At 46.2% G+C, this 18,862-nt stretch overlaps 1 protein-coding gene across 1 annotated transcript; it reads right to left on the bottom strand.

Annotated features, from left to right (window-relative positions):
* Positions 1–4,631: 4,631 nt before the first annotated feature.
* TRAPPC4 (trafficking protein particle complex subunit 4) lies at positions 4,632–11,318 on the bottom strand. Its single transcript, XM_044290872.1, has 5 exons — positions 11,108–11,318; positions 9,569–9,743; positions 8,134–8,237; positions 6,882–7,008; positions 4,632–5,572 (listed from the first exon to the last, which is right to left on the bottom strand). The coding sequence occupies exons 1-5, from the start codon at positions 11,280–11,282 to the stop codon at positions 5,494–5,496; spliced, it is 660 nt and encodes a 219-aa protein (XP_044146807.1). The 5' UTR covers positions 11,283–11,318; the 3' UTR covers positions 4,632–5,493.
* Between the last annotated feature and the right edge of the window lie 7,544 nt (positions 11,319–18,862).

Here is an 18,862-nt window from a genome sequence, read left to right as displayed (position 1 = left end):
AAGGGAGTCTCAATTGCTCTTTATAAATCTTTGCCTTATACTTTTCTAGTCACAAACAGACCCCTAGGGACGGTTCCTGTTTCTGAAGCTGAGGATCCATGAGAGAGTGTACACCATCGGGAATCTGTATTTACCAAACACCAGACAAAGCAAAGCTCTTTCAGGTATTCTGTCCAAATTAGACACCTTCACTGAGGGAGTGGTGTTGCTGGGGGGTAACTTTAACATAATCATGGAGTCCTCGTTGGATTCTTCTACGGGTAAAACGTTGGTTCCCTGGTCAACAATTTCAAGAGCAAAACAATTGTTACACGCTAGACAGCTTGAAGATGTCTGGCGGATTCTCCACCCTAAAGATTAAGATTTTACCTATTTCTCCCCAGCTCACCAATAGCAGTCTAGACACATTTTTTATTTCCCATCATACATTATCCTTCTCCCCCTGCTCACACATAGGCACCCCAGTTTGGTCAGACCACTCGCCAATATTCCCATCTCTGGATCTTCCAGGCCTGATAGCCAAAGAATGGACATGGAGATTGAATGAAACCCTGTTTAAAGATAGTGTATGCAGAGCTGACATAGAATCCAGCATTAAGCAATTTATGGAAAATCACTCATTAGACGAAACAACCCTTCCTTTGCAATGGGAAGCATTAAAATGTGTGATACGGGGTGTCTTCGTGTGCCACGGAGCTAGACTCAACCCAATTGCTTAAACACATTTCTTTATCTACAGCAATATGTTTGGACCCTGCGAGATCCTATGATTACGTTTTTCTTTCATATTTTGAATACACTGTCCAAGAAAGTCATGCTTGAAAACCAATAAAGCAAAGTAAACATAAAGAATGAAAGCAGCGATTTGTGTCGTTGCATGGTGCCTTGTCGTTTCCCAGGTGTGCTAAGCAGGATTCTGCTTTTGAAAATAGGGTTAGGATGGGGGTACATCGGCTCTGGAGCGTGCCATTCCGCCTGGGCCTGCAGTTGGAATACGCATTACCCTTGGAGGAAATCAGTTTATCACCTGAATGTTAAAAAACTGGCCCTTGGCAAGTTGTAAAGAAGGTGGTTCCTGGAAATGCAGACACTCAGACAGCATGAAACCTCACCCAGAGGATGAAGAAAATATCTCATAAGCAATAACTCATCTCTGATACAACTCACGTATTAAGATTGTGATCGTTGCATTCCGCATGACATGGGCATCGTAGGGGGTCTAAACATCCCATCCCTGACAGTCAGCATTCCCACATAACCAGTACCTCCCCTTCTGGAACAACCACACCGGTCATGTGTGGTATCAAAATGATCAGCCGGATATAATATACATTATAAAAACATGTCGAGTCCCGGGGGCGTGGCCAGCTATGTGTGCTGAGAGCTCCTCCACAGCACCGGAGTTAATCCACCGCCAGCGACCCCTTAACAATGGGCAAAGTCCCTAAGAAGACCAGGACCCGCTCTGTGGCCCCCCTGAAATCCTCACAGGGGGACATACCCAGGCTATTCGCTAAGCAGCCTGCAGCATCGGGCCCTGACATGACCGAGCGCGGCGAGCGCTTTCAAGATGGCGCCGTCGGCCCTGATATCACTCCTGCTCTCAGCAGTAAAAGCCTGGATCTGGGCAGCACTTACCAGGATCACAGGAGACGATCTCCTTCTCTACATAACCAACCCACGCATCTCTCTACCATCCTTGCTTCGGGAGATATCTCAATTTGGTGCTTGGTCTAATTTTAAAATCAACATGTCTAAGTCAGAGGCCCTAGACGTCACTTTGCCAAGCGACCTGACCCCCGTTCTTAAAGCTTCTTTTCCCTTTGCTTGGCCACCTGGAGGCATAACATATTTGGGGATTAAAGTGACAGCAGATCTCTCGCGACTTCATAAATTGAACTTTGCACCCCTTCTCCTACAGTTCCACAAAGACTTAGACGGATGGCGTAAAAGAGACTTCTCTTGGTTTGGTAGGATTAGCATATTAAAGATGACCCTCTTACCAAAACTACTGTACCTTTTACAGACTATCCCCCTCCGCATCCCGTCCTCGTTTTGGTCCCAACTCCGTAGATGCTTCACGCAGTTTATATGGGCCCCTGACCGACCGCGGATAAAATGGGAGATAATGACTCTCACCAAGGAAACAGGAGGGGTGGGTCTCCCAGATTGTCGACTATATTACCACTCTGCAGCCTATGCCCGACTGTTGGACTTGACGTGTACTGATACTTCCAAGTTGTGGGTGCAAATTACAAAGGATACCTCACCGTGCTCGGTATCAACCCTCCCATGGTTAGTGGGTTCTCCACGTCAAACCATCATACCCTCGCAACCTTAGCATCCATAGGTCGCTTAACCTCACTGATTAACCCTAAAGGCCCCCTGGTGCCAATCACTGATTATCCTAGATTCCCCCCAGGGCACTCATCTAGACACTTTCTTCAAGGCACAAGAACCCGACCGATCAGGTTCTGCCAGGTTCTCTCTGGTCCTGCACTGAAACCCTTGTCCCAGATTCTGGAGGCTCCACTAACCCTTAATTCCTTTGAATATCTGCAGCTTCAACATTTTTATACCTCCCTAAGCAAAACCCACACTCTGGCAAGGAAACTCTCTGAGTTTGAGCGGATGTGTGTCTCCTCCTCAGCGATCCCACACCCCTTATCCTCGATTTACAAGCTGCTGATACACCAGCGATCCTCGTGCCTTCCTCCATATTGTCAGGCCTGGGAGCGGGATCTGGGGAGCCATTATACCCCAGCCCAGTGAAACAGATGCTTCCTTCTATCACACAAATCAACGATTTCGGCCAAAGCTCAAGAAACGAGCTACAAAATTTTATCCGGATGGTAACAGAGTACCAGCGCTACTCCACAGGAGGTGTCTTAAAGAGGAAGGCACGATGATCCATGTGTGGTGGAACTGTAGTGGCTTACGGCCCTTCTGGAACTTTGCTCATAGAATAATCAAAGAGGTCACAGGAGTCCCCATCCAAAATTCTCCAGAAGCCCTCTTACTGTTCGACAGTGTCCTGAATGTCCCGGCATATAAGAAATCCCTCCTAAAATACATGGTTCAGGCAGCAAAGGCGGTGATTCCCAGGCATTGGAAATCCCCCTCACCTGAGGAGTGGTTTGATGAAATTGCTCTGTATCAGAGGCTGGAAGACCTCATTAGTATACGCCTGCAGACACCGCACGATATGTGAAGATATGGGGCTCCTGGGAAGCCTTTCACTCTTCAGCCGCATTTCGAGATGCACAGGTGTAACTGCTTCAGCAGAAATTGTACCCTTTCCCCTCCCTCTCCTCCCCCCTGTTCCCTTGTCCAGTGTCTCGTCTGTCTATCTGTTATTACTATTTACATGCCCGTTTAGATATGCCCAATTCATATTCTTCCATGATTTACATTGCTTGATGACGGGTGTGTACACCCACTGCAGTTCTGTAGACATCATATTTGAACTGTTAACATTGTTTAAATGTGCACCTGTCTCTATTTTGGTTGTACTGAAAAATCTTAATAAAACCTAAATGACGAAAAACATGTCGGGTCCCAAATATCCATTAGTGTGGATGGGAAGCAAAGTTTTATTAATATTGAATGTCTGCCAGGTGAGTAAGAGAGGTGGAGCATGCACAGGTAATGAGGGCCATCCCAGAAGGCTGGGACACAATAGAAGGGAGACTCCTCTCAGCTGCACCCTCTGCCGAATGGGGATAAAAAAAATTAAAAAAAATATTGGGAACATTTCTGGGACACAATTTGGGGATCCAATCAACATTGGGTTGTGTTCCACTTTCCTACTGTCACTTTCCTTCCAATCATCACCGTCTAAATGCTTTGTTAGAGGGTTTTGTGATTGAATAGGTATTCTAGTGTAGTATGCATTGTGATGTATAGTGTTGGTTAGCCTGTGCTTTACATAACAATACCATGCTCACAAAGATGATTGGAAGTATTTTTCAGAGGCGGCACTTCCATTCGGACTGGTGGGGGCCTCACTCTGGCTCCCACCCGACACCACCACAAGTACAAATTGTACTTGTGGCGGTGTCTGGTGGGAACGTCCTTAGGTCAAAACATTCCGGGCTTGAGCCAGTGCCCCGAATGCTATTCTTCCCCACCCCCTTGTTCTTCTCCGCTGATCTGCTAGGCTGCTGCGCCGTGCGGTCATGAATTCAGTCATTTCACAATGTTTTGCACTAGCGCAGAAAAATTGTGCATTTTCCCGCGACGCACCAGCATCTTATCCAGGCCAAAAACATGACGCCCGTGTGAAAGAGGCCTAAGACTTGGGACTGCAATGCAGTATTAGGATACGGTATTCCACAGGGAAGACTGTTATAGGGATAAAAACTAAATAACATTAGGATTTTATTGTTTTATGGCATAATAGTGACATTAATGTACACAATACAGACTGCTAGAATCTTAAAGGGGTTCTCTCACTTCAGCAAATGGCATTTATTATATAGATAAAACTAAGGCTTATTGCACAAAAACGTGTGCGCTCCGTGGCCGTATTGCAGACCGCATTTGCAGATCCACAATACACGGGCACTGTTCAGTGTGCATTCCGCATCACAGATGCGGACCCATTCACTTCAATGGATCCGCAAATCCAGAGATGCAGAATTGTGCAGAACGGAAGCAGGGAACGGAACCCTACGGAGTGCTTCCGTGGGGTTTCGGCCTGTACTTCCGTTCGGCAAAAAGATAGGACATGTTCTCTCGTTTTGCGGAATAGCCAGATCGCGGAACCATTAAAGTGAACGGGTCCGTGATCCGTTGTGGATGTTCATGCATTGTGGCCCGCAATTTGCCGGCCGCAGCATGGCCACGGGGCGCACATATTCGTGTGCAAGAGGCCTAATACACAGCAACACTAATGTATTGCAATTGTCCATATCGCCTCCTTTGCTGGCTTGATTCATTTTTTAGCGCAAATACAGGCGCTATGACCACCCTGCAATACAGAAGCGGTGGACGTGCTTGTCCACTATAGGAAAAAGAGCCTGCCTATGTGCACTCCTGCAGCTTTTTCCTATAGTGTGTAAGCACGGCCACCACTGCTGGATTGCAGGATGGCCACAACACATGGATACGAGCAGTGTATAATGGAATAAAAAAAAAAAAAGAATTAAACCAGCAAATGAGGCAATATGGACAATCACAATACAATAGTAAGTACCTGGTATTAACTTTCTCTACATGATAAATGCCATTTACTGAAGTAAGAAAACCCCTGTAGGGTCTCTTTTAAACGGGCTTGAAAGGCTAAGTATTGTGGGGCAAAATGCACCCACATGGCAGCACATGAAATAACAGCGTATGTGGCTGCTCACATGTGCTTAATATCAAATTATAGTTATAAGTTACCAATTTTACACTATATACAATAAAGGCAGTGCAAGGCATGTTCAGCCATTAAGGTTCCTGCAACGGCCTGCGCACTTGCTTTTCATAAGGATATTCTGGTGCTGCAAGCTAAGAACTGGGTCCAAAGGTTCCGGCTTTCTCTGCTACTTCCAAGGCAGACTTCAAATTCTGTTCAAAGAGTTCACACCTAAAAGAAACAAGTTCTGAATTGAGGGGAGTCATTTGTCAGTAGGTCTATCCAAACAATTATCTTTGATAGAAAAAACAACTTGTAGATACGTTTCACAGTTTTCTAACTCTTTGTGAATGGAGAACATCTAAAGGGCTCGTCTTAGTAGGGTAGTCCCTGTCAACATGACCAATGAGGACATATTGGCATCAAAGAGTGGGGTCACTGCTTCTTTCTATGAGCCTGAGAGCAGGTAATATAAGCTTCTATTCTAGTGGATACAGAGAGGCCATGTATTACAGTCAGATATTCATTTCAGTCATGTTCTACTACACTTTATTTTTGGCCATATAAAACTCCCTCACAACCCCCACCCCTTTACCGACCTTATCAACTTCTTATTGCTGAGGTGGCTGACTTTAGATAAGTGGATGTCTTGAAGCAACTACTCCTTAAAGGGGTTCTCTGGTCCCAACACTGCACATTGTTGGCCATATACCTGTCTTTCACGTCAGCACTTTCCTTTCCCTGTTCTCAGCATCACGGCATCCTGGCAGGATGTTTACTTACAGAACTTCCTGTTTTCTCAAGCTTCCTGCTCGGCTTTCTAACCAAACCCGGTGTATCGTTATACTACCCTACCTCGTGAGATTTCCCTACCTCCTGACTTCCCGTCGCACTGCTAATGACGTGAGGAGGCGTTCCTGAGTTTTAACGATCTGCGGATGCGCAAACGGACAGTTTATGGAAAATCTCAGCGGAGTTCAGCTTTACACCGGGACACTGCGCATGAGCGCCTCAGTAGGGAAATATTACAGCCCAGTGCGCAAGCGCGGCTAACTCCGGCCGGCGCATGCGCAGTGTCCCGGTGTGAAGCTGAACTCTGCTGAGATTTTCCATAAACTGTCCGTTTGCGCATGCGCAGATCGTCAAAACTCAGGAACGCCTCCTCACGTCATTAGCAGTGCGACGGGAAGTCAGGAGGTAGGGAAATCTCACGAAGTAGGGTAATGTAACACTACACCGGCATGCTTTGCTCTGTAATGTTTCACAAGGCTTGTTCGGTCTGCCATACTGTTCCCTCTGCAATAGTCACACCCCTTCTACAACTCCCATCTCCATGTTAGTTAGGTGGAGCAAGCCCTGTCAAACATTACAGAGCAAGGAATCTTGAGTTTAATTAGAAAATCCAGCAGGAAGCTGAGGAAAACAGGAAGTCCTGCATGTCAACATCCTGCCAGGATGCAGTGATGCTGAGAACAGGGGAAGGAAAGTTCCGACATGAAAGAGATGCATGCATAAAAATATGTGTTTTTTTTTTCCTTACCTAATTGGCATCTCCAAGGAGTAAAACGGGTTTTTGAGCGCATAGTCAGAATACAGTTCATAAATTTTGCGGAGCAACGCGTCTATGCCAGCCTGACGTGGGTCTGACAGCACCATGAACTTTATACCTTCAAAGAAACAATAAAGAGATTATGATCCATAATAACAAGGAGCAGTATATGTAATATGTATGAACAGAGCCTTATTGTACACAGGACATTCTGCTGTGTAATGATACTGTGCAAAAAAAATATAAGACTAGTTAGACTATAGACTTTTTTTTTTTACTGTTGTGTGCCTGTAGCCTTCGTGGTTATTTTACAGGGCATCTGCATGGCAGCATTAGGCTACTTTCACATCTGCGTTTTCCTCAAAACCAGGAGGAAAACGCTTCAGTTTAGTCCCCATTCATTGTCAATACGGACAAAACTGAATGGAGTGCACCAGAATGCATTCAGTGTCAGTTTGTTGCGTTCCCATGCTGGACACAGAACCGCTGCAAACTGCGGTTTTGTGTCCAGTTTTCAAAAACTAACAAAACGGATCCGGCAGTAAAAACCAATATAAGGCTACTTTCAGACTGGCATTTTGGCGTTCCGTTTACGATATCCGTTCAGGACTCTCACAAGCGGCCCAAAACGGATCAGTTTTGCACTAATGCATTCTGAATGGAAAAGGATCCACTCAGAATGCATCAGTTTGCCTCCGGTCACCTGGAGGCAGACACCAAAACACTGCCTGCAGCGTTTTAGTGTCCGTCTGCCAAAACTGAGCCAAACGGATCCGTTCTGACACACAATGTTAGTCAACGGGGACGGATCGTTTTCTTTGACACAATCTGGCACAATAGAAAAGGGATCTGTCCTCCAGTGACTTTCAATGCAGTTCAAGACTCATTTTGGCTATGTTACAGATAATACAAACTGATCTGTTCATGACGGATGCATGCGGTTGTATTATTGTAACGGATCCATTTATGCAGATCCATCATAGTGCCGGATCCTGTTTGTTAATTTTAGATTTAATACAACCGCATCCGAACGGGACAGATGCAGCCGGTTGTATTAAATCGAAACTGCCGAATCTCAAAACCGGAAAGAAAAACGGACACAAAAGACTGCAACAAAATCCTCACAAAACACTGCCTCATCTCCTCTAATAGATTATTCTGGAATATTGCCCGATACCAAATCTAAATCGTGTGACACTGACGGGTTCCCTTCCTCTAACCCTGTGCACATTTGCCGGCTCACCAGTCAGGGTCTGGAAACAGTGCAGCTTGAAGGTGTCCGTTTCCAGCATTTCAATGCCGGAGCTTCCAGACTCTGGGGAGAGCTGAGATCCAATGGCAAATAACCTGAAGACACAAAATAAAAGCAAAAAGATGCACAAGTTCATCAGGGACATCTTACAACGTTACAGTCACTGATCACGCCTTGGACTTGCGTCTGTAGGGAACGCTACAGTGGGGGTGGGCCACCTCTGTTAGGATCCTTTTACACAGGCCAATGCAAACTGGGGATGAACAACACTGTTTGGTCCCCATGTAGACTGCATACTGCTGATAATAAATCCCATGTAAAGGGGTTCATCTGGAGTTTTATACTGATGACCTATCCTCTGGATACGTCATTAGTGGGGATCCGACACCCGGGCCCCCGCTGATCAGCTGTTTGAGAAGGCACCGGTGCTTGCAGTAGTGGTCTTGGCCTTCTCCCACCTCACCCAGCACAGTGCTGTCCATTATATAGTGGCTGTGCTTAGTATCGCAGTTCAGTCTCATTCACTCCTGTGGGGCTGAGCTGCGCCTAGGCCAGGGGTACATTTTTTTAAAGATCCACATACCCGGATCTACCACATGGTGAAGGTCCGAGCCCCCTTCCGCGCCTCCCCTCCCAGTACGATGCCCCCCCCCCTTCCGCGCCTCCCCTCCCAGTACGATGCCCCCCCCTTCCGCGCCTCCCCTCCCAGTACGATGCCCCCCCTTCCGCGCCTCCCCTCCCAGTACGATGCCCCCCCCCTTCCGCGCCTCCCCTCCCAGTACGATGCCCCCCCCCTTCCGCGCCTCCCCTCCCAGTACGATGCCCCCCCCCTTCCGCGCCTCCCCTCCCAGTACGATGCCCCCCCCCTTCCGCGCCTCCCCTCCCAGTACGATGCCCCCCCCCTTCCGCGCCTCCCCTCCCAGTACGATGCCCCCCTTCCGCGCCTCCCCTCCCAGTACGATGCCCCCCCCCTTCCGCGCCTCCCCTCCCAGTACGATGCCCCCCCCCTTCCGCGCCTCCCCTCCCAGTACGATGCCCCCCCCCTTCCGCGCCTCCCCTCCCAGTACGATGCCCCCCCCCTTCCGCGCCTCCCCTCCCAGTACGATGCCCCCCCCTTCCGCGCCTCCCCTCCCAGTACGATGCCCCCCTTCCGCGCCTCCTCTCAGCCAGCTGCCCAGACCCCTCCTCTCAACTGTGTCTGTATCCTTGGGACACAGATACAGTTGAATGCACTGGAAAACCAGGGAGACATCGTGATAAATAGTAAGAAAATGTAGTAACGTAATGTCGATAAGTACTCAGGAGCCTCCGTCTACAGGTATACAGCTGTGACACGCCGAGATATCTGTATGACAATTATGTCCCTCCCAAGGCAACTGCGGTATGGTAGCTGTGACAGAATGCGGCATATCATACAGTGACTCACGAGTGGAACATGGAGGCCAGCATAAGTTTCTCATTGGACGAGAGCCGGGGGCGCCCAAAGCGGATGGAGAGAGGATAATTGGAGGGGTTTCCCAGGTATTCCAGGACTTCATTTCCTTCCGCTGTGTATTTGCCATTTACATCTATCCCATTAATGGAGAGCACGGCGTGTCCCACTGTAAAGAGAGAATCACCATAATCAGCACACATCACCACGCATGGGAGGCTCACATGGACAGCACGTTACCGTCAGTGTCCTCTATTAGAGACGGCTGTACCTAAAGGGCCACTCTACATAACAGCATACAGGAGGCATCCATGCGGTTTTCATATGTCCTGTTCACTATAATGAAGGGTCATTGTGCCTATGCCGCCACCTCCCTCCTGCAAACAGGACTCCCCTTCCTAGATATGTTGAAGACTGGACGTCCAATGATCACATACTATGTATATTCAGTATAGATCCAGTAAGTATATGTAAAGTAGAAAACCCATCAGCAACGCTCATGAAGACCGTACGTACCGTAAAATTAGACCTGGCACAGTACACACATTATCTTCCTGGAGTCTACTAATCCGGGCTTTGAAGACTGATTCACACGACCACAAGCAGTCCAGGAAACCAGGCCCGTGTGATGTACGATACAGTCAGTTCCTATCTGATTGTGGGTCTATTGCACTGTACTCACATGGAGAATGTGACCCACCTTCAGATAGGATCATAAATGATTATAATGTGGTCAGGAGATGCGGCTGATACATGGTTCAGTGTTCCCTGGACTGGGCAGAAGTCGTGTGAATCCGCCCTAGCTCTGGGTGTTACCCTGCTGTCCTGTGGACATACGACGATATGGATTCCCATTCGTAGGTGTACAGGTTTTTAGGAATGTTCACATGGTGGATATTTTTTCAGCTGTGGAACCCAAGACCTTCAGATTTCTGCCGAGGACTTACATTAAGAGCCTATTCAATCATCTGTCATGGATCTGCACAGACGGATCCTTTCAGATAATACAACCGTTTGCATCCGTTCAAAACGGATCCGTTTGTATTATCTTTAACATATGGTATCCGCATTCAAAGGTATGGGGCTGAGCTGCACCCAGGGCATGTGACCACAACGGCGGGCCTTCTCAAACAACTTATTGGTGGGGGTCCTAGTTGTCAGCCTCCCAATGATAACCAATCCAGTGGACAATAATCTGACAAAAAAGTCACTCAGCTCTGTTCACACCGTAAGGTCAGTCCCCTCAGGTTGCCGATAGCAACCAATCGCAGCACGGCTTTCATTCCTGGAGTGCATTGTAAGAAATGAAAGCTGCACTATGATTGGTCAGATCTATTCATTGCCTCACTGATCGCAACCAATCAGACTGGAGCTTTCATTTTAAAGAGAAGTGCCTACAATGTCAGCAGCAACCTCATTGGTTGTCAGCGGAAACGCCTCCACTGCGCACCCCTATATCAATCTGCCCTCATATCATAGAGACAGACTAACGGTCACAGAAGCCTGTCACCGCTGACCACTCCCATCTCTCACCTCGAATGCCGTCCCGTTGCCCGAAGGACACCAGCACGCGCTCGTCGTGCACCTTGAGAACCAGGTCCAGCGGGAAACTGAACGTCTTCTCGGTCTCGGAGCGCGGGTTCTGGTTGTCCAGCTGATAGATCAGGCCGCCAGCTTTATTCACCACATAAACACTGAAGATCGCCATGTTTCTGTAGTCTCTGCGGTCATCTGACCTGACGCTTAAACGTCACTTCCGCCCGCAAAGGCTCACGGGAAATGTAGTTTTCCAATCGAGAATAAACCCATTAGATAGCTAGAACCATGCGTCGAGAGGACCCTCTGACGTCAGAGGGCCACGTGACATTCTAAGTCAAAGCAGACGCTGACACCTATTCGCATACTGTACAGGCCGCAGGGCATGCTGGGAGTTGTAGTGACGCTGCAGTTAGCAATACAACTTTCTACCCTGAATTTTGACAGCTGCTCTGCTGTCAAGCATTATGTGCACTGCCTTATATGCAAACACTTCATGGACACGTCCGTGTGTGTCCGCATTTCCTTTCCGTAGATCACAAGGTCTGTTTGAAATGCCTGTTCTTGTCCGCAAAACATACAATAATAGGATTTTTTTTTTTTGGGCAGGGTCTTGGACATACAGATGCACACAGTGTGCTGTCCGCATCTTTTGCATCCCTATTGAAATGAATGGGTTCGCATCAGGTCAGCAAAAAAATCTGGATCAGATGCGGACCGAAACTACGAGACTTTATTTTGAAAATGTAAGGAAAAAGGAAATGTAAGGCTGGTGCTACACGGTGATCTTTATCTTGGATGTGACACCCATCATGTGACCGTGTAGCAGCCCAGCCGTAAAAACGAATGGCGTCACAGCGCAACTCGCAAGCTGCTCGACCCCAAAATTGCAAGCAAATCGGGCAGGGTTGTGGCAGCTTGCAGTTCATTTCTATGGCTGCACTGTGTAGCCCCAACCTAAAGCCACATTCACATTTCCATGTCCGTTTGGAAAATCCATACGTGTTCCCCATCTGTGAAGGGTCCATGTTTCAGCCCCACTAGGGTGTTTCATTTTTGTAATGGAAAAATAAAATGTAAAATGTTTGCAGACATTGCTTATGCCCCGAGTCTCAGCGATGTAAAAGATATGTATGCCAAATTTCAAGAAGATTGGATAATATTTAGAGGTTGCACACTTTGATCAGTTTGTAACGTAGGCAAAAAATAAATAAAGATTTTTTAATCTTAATTACTTTTATTGGAAAAACTATAAATCACAAACTTAAAGTAATATTAAAGCTAGACACTAAGATTAATAGGTCGTATGATAACGTGTGTTCTATTAATCAACTTTGAACCATGCAATCCCTTCTTTTGTTAGCTTGGCGACGACTTTTCTGTGATGCTCGACTACTACCCTCAACAAGCATTGTTTTTGTTGTTCGTCCCTGACCGATTCGTTGAACTTTTTTATCAGAGCAATTCCTCTTTCTGCGGTATCATTCCTTAAGGCTGGTTTCACACGGGCGTTGCGGAAAAATGTGCGGGTGCGTTGCGGAAACACCCGCGATTTTTCCGCGCGAGTGCAAAACATTGTAATGCGTTTTGCACTCGCGTGAGAAAAATCGCGCATGTTTGGTACCCAAACCCGAACTTCTTCACAGAAGTTCGGGCTTGGGATTGATGTTCTGAAGATTGTATTATTTTCCCTTATAACATGGTTATAAGGGAAAATAATAGCATTCTGAATACAGAATGCCTAGTATAATAGCGCTGGAAGGGTTAAAAAAATAAAAAAGTTAACTCACCTTATCCCCATGATCGTGTAGATCCCGGTCTGTTCTTTAGCTGTCTGCTGAATGACCTTTGGTGATGTCAGATCACATGCTACAATCACATGGTCCATCACCATGGTGATGGAGCATGTGATCTGACATCACCACAGGTCCTTTAGCCACAGCTAAAGAACAGACCGACCGGGAACTAGGCGATCATGGGGATAAGGTGAGTTAACTTTTTTTTTATTTTTTTTTAACCCTCCCAGCACTATTATACTAAGCATTCTGTAGTCAGAATGCTATTATTTTCCCTTATAACCATGTTATAAGGGAAAATAATACAGTGAATAGACTGTCACCTAGCAACCATGCGTGGAAATAGCACCGCATCCGCACTTGCTTGCGAATGCTTGCGATTTTCACGCAACCCCATTCATTTCTATGGGGCCTGCGTTACGTGAAAAACGCTGAATATAGAACATGCTGCGATTTTCACGCAACGCATAAGTGATGCGTGAAAATCACCGCTCATGTGAACAGCCCCATAGAAATGAATGGGTCAGGATTCAGTGCGGGTGCAATGCGTTCAACTCACGCATCGCACCCGCGCGGAAATCTCGCCCGTGTGAAAGGGGCCTAAGAGCGTTCACATGGCTTCTTAGAGAATCACTGCAGTATTCTGTCACGTCGTGGATCCCAAACAATTCAAAGAACGTCTTTGTTTTATTAGTAACAAAATGGCTCAGGTCTTTTCCTTCAAAAACTTTACTCTCTAATCCTTTCATTTCCTTTTTCTTTGCAGGTTTGGTTTCTAAATTTTTAGTCATATTTTCCTTAACAGCCTGAATAATACGTTCGTCCAAAATAGCCAATCCAGTTTGTTTCTGACAGATACCAAAGGTGTCTCTTAGCAACTGTGAGAACACTTTTTTTTTTTTTTACGTCTGCATCTGGGTAGGTTCTCAGAAGCTGTAGACCAGGGGTGCACAACCTGCGGCCCGCGGGCCGCATGCGGCCCCCAGAGCCAGGATTTGCGGCCCCCGTCCCCCTGGACAGAAACACAGCTGATTGTAAAATCAGCTGTGTTTCTGCCCGCAGCACCACGCAATGAATCATTACAGCTCCTGCCCCTGCATTGTAGCAGGAGCAGGACTGGTCGTCGGCTGTCAGCGACAGCGGGGGAGCCGATGAGAAGGCATAAGCAGTTATCAGCGCTTCTGCCTTCTCCTCACACAGGTGAGCGCTATGTAGGGTGGACCCGGCTTGGGGGCAGAGGAGCGCAGAGCTGCAGGGTTAGGAGACCTGATCAGCTCTGCCTGTGTACAATGCCCACACCATAGGCTGGTTTCCCCTGTAACTGGGGCTCTTGGGGACAAATTATGCGGAAAAAATATATTAAATAAGTTTAAAAAAATATAATAAATCACAAATAAATAAACTAAAAATATGATGTGGCAAAAAAACTGAAAATTATAAAAAATAAAATACAAAAAAAAGGAAGTAATAGGAAAAATTGCTAAGTAAAAGAGTGTTCACTGCCCCCTAACAGTCTTTTTATGATCCCTTGTCATTATGTGGCAAAAAATAATAATACAGTTATATATATATATATATATATTATAAAAAATAAATTTTAAAAAAAATTATAAAATACAAATAAAAAAATAAAAAATAGTAGAGTGTTCATTGTCCCCCAACAGTCTTTTTATGACCTCTTTGGGGAGATATTATGTGGCAAAAATATATTTAAATAATAAGTAATAAAACTATAATAAAAAAAAGAATACAATAATATATTATTAAAATACAAATAAAAGTAATAAATAAAAAGGAAAGAGTGAAAAATTCACAACAAGTGTCAGTGTCCCCCAAAGGTCTTTTTATGACCTCTTGGGGGATATTATTTGTAGCAGAAATATATTAAAAATTAAGTTAAAAAAGATAAAAAACTATAAAGTACATAAAAGAAAAAACACCCACACCAACCAAAACCGTTGCCATTATCATGCCATTCATGTGAAACTAACTAAACATATAACTATACGGTTATAAAACGACCAACACAAAATAGGGAACTAATTATAATAATTTATTTTGGTGTCAGTTTGAATATTTACAGAATAAGGAGCTATAGTTTGAAAAAAAAACATACTTTTTAAAAATGTTTTGTCCTGTTTTCCCCCCCCCAAAAACCTAAAAAAAAAATTATAAGGCCCTATCTGTCAAGTGAAAAATTGTTGCAAAAATTATTTTGGTAGTCCCCACACATAAAGTTACAACCGTTCAAACCACCAGGTGCACAATAAACACAAAAAAAGTGTATTTTCAGGCCTGGTTATTAACCAATAAGCGCTTTTCACAATAGTAAGAGAAAGTGCTTACTGGTTATTGCAGGGTGCCTGTAACTGGAAGGAGGTGGTAATAATCAGGGAGCAAGGCCTTTGCAGTGAGGGAAATCACTGATTTATGAACAAGTACCTGCAGTGTGGCCCCTGAACCAGAAGATGCATACTTACCTGCTCCATGCCACCCTGCCTCCATCTTCTGGTTCCTGCACTTTTACACCTGTCCGTGCATGACCATGGTCACATGCCCTGCTCCAGTCAATGACTGGCTGCAGCAGTGACATGCTGCTTGTGGCCACATCACCGCTGAAGCCAGTGATTGGCTGCAGAGGTACATGTGACCATGGCCATGTACTGACGGGTGTAATCAGCGCCGGGTGCAGGTAAGTATAACTCTTCGGTTTTAGGGGCCACGCTGCAAGAACTTGTTAAAAATTCATTTTTACTGGGAAATCCCTTTAAGCCAGGGTGGATTAGGCTACTTTCACACTTGCGGCAGTGTGATCCGGCGGGCAGTTCCGTCGTCGCAACTGGCCGCCGGATCTGCCGATCTGCTGCTGACTGAAAGCATTTGTGAGACGGATCCGGATGCGGATCCGTCTCACAAATGCATTGCAAGGACAGATCCGTCTCTCCGCTTGTCATGCGGACCGACGGATCCGTCTTGTACATTTTTCTCATTTTTACCGATCTGCGCATGCGCATGCCGGAACGACGGATCCGGCATTCCGGTATTCTGAATGCCGGATCCGGCGCTAATACATTCCTATGAGAAGAAATGCCGGATCCGGCGCTAATACATTCCTATGGGAAGAAATGCCGGATCCGGCATTCAGGCAAGTCTTCAGTTTTTTTCGCCGGAGAGAAAACCGTAGCATGCTACGGTTTTCTCTTTTGCCTGATCAGTCAAAACGACTGAACTGAAGACATCCTGATGCAAACTGAACGGATTACTCTCCATTCAGAATGCATGGGGATAAAACTGATCAGTTCTTTTCCGGTATAGAGCCCCTGTGACGGAACTCTATGCCGGAAAAGAAAACCGCTAGTGTGAAAGTACCCTTAGCCATAGATCTCACAGGGAAATTTCCCAAGGGTCTGCCTGGACCCTCTTCACGGCCAGCCAGTGAGAGTTTTTGGGGATGTATTTTGTGCTCATGGGGGCAGTATTGTGTGATGAACTGTGGGGCAGTATAATGTGCCACAATATGGTATTGCTGCCCCGGACTTCCATAAATTTGTACCCAACTACAAAACGGGGCCACTGTTAGTATTTTTCCAGGGCCAGCAGCGAGATATTCAGGTCAATTACTGGAAACACTTCTTCATAGGGACACTCACTCATGATAACTGGCGGTATAATCGTGCCACACATTTCTCTGTGTGATCAGGGATGTGCTACTGATAGTCAATGTAACTAAATGAATAAGGAATGACTGTGATGGCGATCATTCCACCCCAGTCACTTTACATCGGCCTGTGTACATTGCGGCCCCTTGAAATAGAGCGATATGACAATGCGGCCCTCAGACCAAAAAAGGTTGTGCACCCCTGCTGTAGACCTATCCAAATCATTCTTTGGAGTCCATTGACTTACAATTCCCTCGTGTAAAAAGCGAACATATACGAGGCTGACAAAATGTGCAACCCGTTTCATTCCTTTCAATTCTCGTTGAGGAATATTCAACTGTTTAGTGAAGAGGACAATTTTCACATAGGGAACATACGCTGCAAATACATGCTTATGGGTCCATTCACACGTCCGTAATTTGGGTCTGCAATTTGCGGACCCATTCACTTTCAATGGACCGGATGCAAATCCACATTTCCAGGATTCGCATCAGTTTTTTGGGGATCTGCAATTCCGTTCCCAAATAGAACAGTGTGAACGTGTAAATGGACCCTTACCAACATTGTTTGTAAATTTAGAACATTTAAGCGCCACCAATTTTGACTATTTCAGTAAAACTTAAATGTATTCATATATTCTAGCAAAAGGACCCAGCTTCGGTCGGGTATATTTATCTATTTAATTTAATGTTTGTGTGTCGTTAAAAGATATTGACAGTATCCCCCATAACAGTAACCTCCACATTCCCGCGCCCCCCCCCCCCCCCACTTTAAAATGGGACCTCCACAGCAGCCCATCCCCTTAACTTTGACCTTCACAGCAGCCCAACCCTTTAACAGTGAGTTACACAGCACCCCACTCCATTGACAGTGACCCGCCCCCTTAACAGTGACCTCCACAGTACACAGTACAACATTTTGTCTCAACAATTTTTTATAATGATAGGCTATGGTGTTGCACTGCGACATGTGACATGCTGCGACACTACAGTTGCAAAAATATCCATCCAAAATGGATTTTTCTGCGACTGTCACGTCGCAGCATGTCACATGTTGCAGTGCAACATCATAGACTATCATTATAAAAAATGCCACGCAGCACATGTAGCAGTGTCGTTGTGCACTATGTGTGGTGCGACTTATTGATGCCCGACACAATCTAAGGCCTCATGCACACGACCGTTGTGTGCATCCGTGGCCGTTGTTCCGTGATTTTCTGCGGACCCATTGACTTTCAATGGGTCCATTGAAAACTCGGAAAATGCACCGTTGTTCATCAGCGGCCGTGATCCGTGTTTCCTGTCCGTCAAAAAAATAAGACCTGTCCTATTTTTTTGACGGACAACGGTTCACGAACCTATTTAAGTCAATGGGTCCGTGAAAGAACACGGATGCACACAAGATTGGCATCCGTGTCCGTAGGTTACTTTCATACAGACTGATCCGAAGATCCGTCTGCATAAAAGCTTTTTCAGAGCTGAGTTTTCACTTTGTGAAAACTCAGATCCGACAGTATATTCTAACACAGAGGCGTTCCCATAGTGATGGGGACGCTTCTAGTTAGAATATACTACGAACTGTGTACATGACTGCCTGGCAGCCCCTGATCTCTTACAGGGGGCTGTGATCCGCACAATTAACCTCTCAGGTGCTGCACCTGAGAGGTTAATTGTGCATATCATAGCCCCCTATAAGAGATCAGGGGCTGCCAGGCAGCAGACCCCCCCACCCCAGTTTTTATTTCCCTGGTGGCCAGTGTGCCCCCTCCCTCTATTGTATTAGTTTCATTAGTGGCACAGTGTGCAGCCTCCCCTCAGGTGCGGCACCTGAGGGGTTTATTGTGCTGATCACAGCCCCCTGTAAGAGATCGGGTGCTGCCAGGCGGCAGTCATGTACACAGTTCTTAGTATATTCTAACCTGAAGCGTCCCCATCACCATGGGAACGCCTCTGTGTTAGAATATACTGTCGGATCTGAGTTTCACGATCTAACTCATATCCGACAGTATATTCTAACATAGAGGCGTTCCCATGGTGATGGGGACGCTTCAAGTTAAAATATACCATCGGATTGGAGAAAACTCCAATGGTATAATAGGGACTCCTGACTTTACATTGAAAGTCAATGGGGGACGGATCCGTTTGCAATTGCACCATATTGTGTCAACGTCAAACGGATCCGTCCCCATTGACTTGCATTGTAAGTCAGGACGGATCCGTTTGGCTCCGCACGGCCAGGCGGACACCAAAACGATTTTTTCTTCATGTCCGTGGATCCTCCAAAAATCTAGGAAGACC

This window comes from Bufo gargarizans, chromosome 4 (assembly GCF_014858855.1).
Source record: "Bufo gargarizans isolate SCDJY-AF-19 chromosome 4, ASM1485885v1, whole genome shotgun sequence".
Taxonomy (NCBI): Eukaryota; Metazoa; Chordata; class Amphibia; order Anura; family Bufonidae; genus Bufo; species Bufo gargarizans.
This window is presented reverse-complemented; position numbering and strand designations above follow the sequence as displayed.